Genomic DNA, 3455 nt, shown 5'->3' on the forward strand with positions numbered 1-3455 from the left:
TTTTTACACATCTGCCAACATCTGGCCAATCAACCACCTTTCATTGTTTATACCGTTACAAAAGACAAACAAAAAAAACCCCCATCGGCCCATGAAAATGAAAAATCACCATCGGCCCACCGGGCAAATGCCCAGTATGCCCGATGGCCAGTCCACCTATGGCTTGACTTTATTAGTTATTCACATTACTTCTTATTTACAGACAGTACATTCTGTGTGCTTTCTAATTTAAGGTGATTTCTACTTGGTCCAGTGTAATCCTGCTGTTCCGATTACTATCAACCTAGCTGTTTGCTTAATATCGATTGGTACAACAGCATTACTAATATGGAAATGCGGACAAAAGAAAACCAGTAAGTTCTAACTTTATCATACTTTTCTGACAAACGCAGATAATCATTAAATTCATGGATGCAGTAGTTTGGAACTTTAAACATGTACTGATTACTAAATTTATCCCTACCTTTGGAACCAACATAATCTATATTCTTTTAGTGTTTTAGTTTAAAATGTTTCTTAAAAACATAATATATATATCTACCTGATATTTATTAGGTTTCATTAACACTGTTTCAGTGCGAATTATTTAACTTTTTTGTGATGCTGTTTATGATTTCATTTTCCCCTGCAAATGTGAAATTTTGGGGGAAAAATGTTTACTGTAGGAAGCAAGTCTGGTTTTTTTTTTTAGCTCTCAGCGATATTACTTTTGAACATTTTTTTTTTTTTGCATTTTTATTCACACAGAAATCAGCAAACATGATGAGGACGAAAATGAACTACATCAAACAGAGATGAAGGAAAAATTACAGAGAGAATGTGAGGGAAAAAAAAGACTTGAAGATGAGTTGCAGAACAATGAGGAAGACTTAAAACATGTCAGACGAACCATTGAAAAACTGATGGAGCAGAAGACATCTCTGAAGGACCAGAGAGAAAAACTCAACACACTGCTGCAGGAGGACAAGGCAGAGATGAAAGAGGTCATGAAAAAGTTGGAGAAAGAAAACTCAATACATGACAAAGAGAAAAAAATGCAGAAGCGTGGAGATAAAAAAAATGACCTGGAAAAGAGAACAGAAGTACATGAAGAACTGTTAAAGATGACAGAAAAGCTAATGGAGGAAACGGAGAACATTATAATCCAAATGACAGAAAGAAAGGGAAAACTAGAAATAGACAAGGAACAAATTATTAAACACTTGAGAGAGAAACAAAAAAATGAAAGAGATTTAGAAGAAACTGTCAGAGAAACAAGCGAGAGACACTGAACAGGTGTGTAAGTTTTTCTTGTATATATTTCTTGCTAAAATCACACGTACAAGCTATCGTGTTGTGTTCAGCTTACATTCCCAGTGTCTTCAGTTATGAACCTAACCCGTTTTTTTGCTTTTCTTCCTCAGCGCAGGACAGAGTAACACGACAAACAAAACATGGATTTTGCTGTTTTTTTTCTCTTGCTGTCATTTTGCAATATGATGCCTAATGTTTCTTTATTTGTTTGCTTTATATTTATACTATATACTTTTAAACAATCAATCAATCAATCAATCAAGGCTTTATTCGCCACATGCAGTGAAATGGTGCCCTGCAGTGGAATGAACCCCCCCCCCGACCATACACACACAACACAGACATCAGATGGGGATACACTTCAGAGAGAATTAAAGAAATGAAAGACATTTAGAAGAAACTGTCAGAGAAAGAAGCAAGAAACAATGAACAACTGTCCAAGAAGTCAGGATGAGTTTTTCTGGAATATATTTCTTGCTAAAATCACATGTATAAACTGTCGTGTTATATTCATTTTACGTTCCCAGTGTCTTTAGTGTCTCTCCTTTTTTTAATCAGCGAATGACAGAGTAACACAACAAATAAAACATGGGTTATTTTTGTCTGTGCTGTCATTTTGCAATGTGATGCCTGATATTTCTATATTTTTTTGCTTTAAATTTATACTATATACAGTTTAACAAGACATGCATTTTGAGTAAATTTTATCATAGAAGATTTTATTTTGTTTCTTTAGAAGAAAATAGAAGAGATTCAGAAGAAACTCACTTGATGAACATCTGTCTAAGAAGTCAGATGTTTATTTTACTTGAATTTTTTTTCTGTGTTACAAAAAAATATATTGATGTGCTTATTATTTAAGTTGATTTCTAATAATAATTGTACTGTTATAATTTATTCTGATGATTTAATCATCTAAACTGATCCGTGATGAAAACACATCTGTGTGTAAGCGTGTATTCTTATCTTGGTGGGGACCAAAATTTGGAAGTCAGCCATACTTATTGGGACCAACAGCCCTTATGAGGACCAAAATCCCAGTCCCAAAAAGTTTGAAGGCATTTTTGAGACTCAGAATGTGGTTTCAGTGACAGGGTTAGAATTGGGTTTTGGTTAACTTTAAGGTAAGGGGCTAGGGGAAGCATAATGCCAACTAGGTGTCCCCAAAAGCTATGGATACCCAACATATACGTGTGTGTGTCCCTAAACACAGGGACTACCTCAACATTCAGCCCTTCTGACAACTTTCTCTTCCTGCTCATATACACAGCCATTTTTGCCTGTCCTAACAAAAAATTAAGCAGCTGGGATTTGTTCTTCCTAAGACGAGTAAATCTAAAACCACAAATAAAAATAGTCACCCCACATCTACTAAAGATAGCTTTCAGAAGCACAAACAGAGCCGAGAGGCGAACACATTCAGAAAAACAATGAAACAGGTTCTCCCTCTGCACACCGAATGGACATTTGTCTTCCACAGCAGCGTTAATAACAGAAACAAAAGAATTTACAGCAACAATGCCATGAACAATTCTCCACTGCAAGTCTGCATGCTTTTTCGTGAGGGGAGGTTTGTAAAGGGATCTTGTTAGATTATAATATTATTTTATGCCATGTTAGACCCCTAATTAAAGATTGTGAATTATTATGTAGTTTTAGTTTGCATTATTCTCCTGAATTAGAAGAAGCTGATAACTATTGCATTAGTTAAACTGATTTGCATTACATTAAACTGCTGACTTATTGTGAATGAATGATATTGTTTTATGATGCATTATACTGCTGAGTTATAAGAAATACGGTTCGCAGAAAGTCATCACCTTATTTGTCTGATTAGAAGAGAACAGAACATGCTGGAGTTTTCTGCCCCATCTCAGCAGGAGCAGATAAACAGGGAGCCAAGGTTGTAGCTTAGGCGCTGTGTGAGAGAAAGCATGTGAATGTTTAGGCTTTTTATGATAAGGTGGGAAAACCAGAGGCTATAAGAGTTTGAGCAATGCTCCACCATTTCGAGATCAGAGGCTGTCTGCGTACAGTATCCATCTCCCACGTGTGATCATTAAAATCATCGAAAGCTTAGGAGAAACATTAATACCTAAATATTTAATATTTCCGGATTGCAGTGGGGCAGAGGAAGAATTATGGAAGGAGCAGTTAATGGG

At 35.7% G+C, this 3455-nt stretch overlaps 1 protein-coding gene across 6 annotated transcripts in view; it reads left to right on the forward strand.

Annotated features, from left to right (window-relative positions):
- LOC102306624 (butyrophilin subfamily 3 member A2) overlaps positions 1-3455 on the forward strand; it is a 21135-nt gene that overhangs the window by 4883 nt on the left and 12797 nt on the right. For 2 of the 6 annotated variants that reach the window (XM_005951833.2, XM_042216463.1), the window contains 3 exons: positions 234-353; positions 748-1275; positions 1404-1583. In XM_005951833.2, coding sequence (XP_005951895.1) covers positions 234-353; positions 748-1271 — 644 coding nt within the window. In that variant the 3' untranslated portion in view covers positions 1272-1275; positions 1404-1583. Of the gene's footprint in view, positions 1-233; positions 354-747; positions 1365-1403; positions 1584-3455 lie in introns of those variants that run through there. The other 4 variants (XM_042216462.1, XM_042216461.1, XM_042216460.1 and 1 more) reach the window with 3 other exon arrangements.

The sequence above is a fragment of the Haplochromis burtoni genome, unplaced genomic scaffold (assembly GCF_018398535.1).
Source record: "Haplochromis burtoni strain Fernald_Lab_line unplaced genomic scaffold, NCSU_Asbu1 Contig_1063, whole genome shotgun sequence".
NCBI lineage: Eukaryota > Metazoa > Chordata > Actinopteri > Cichliformes > Cichlidae > Haplochromis > Haplochromis burtoni.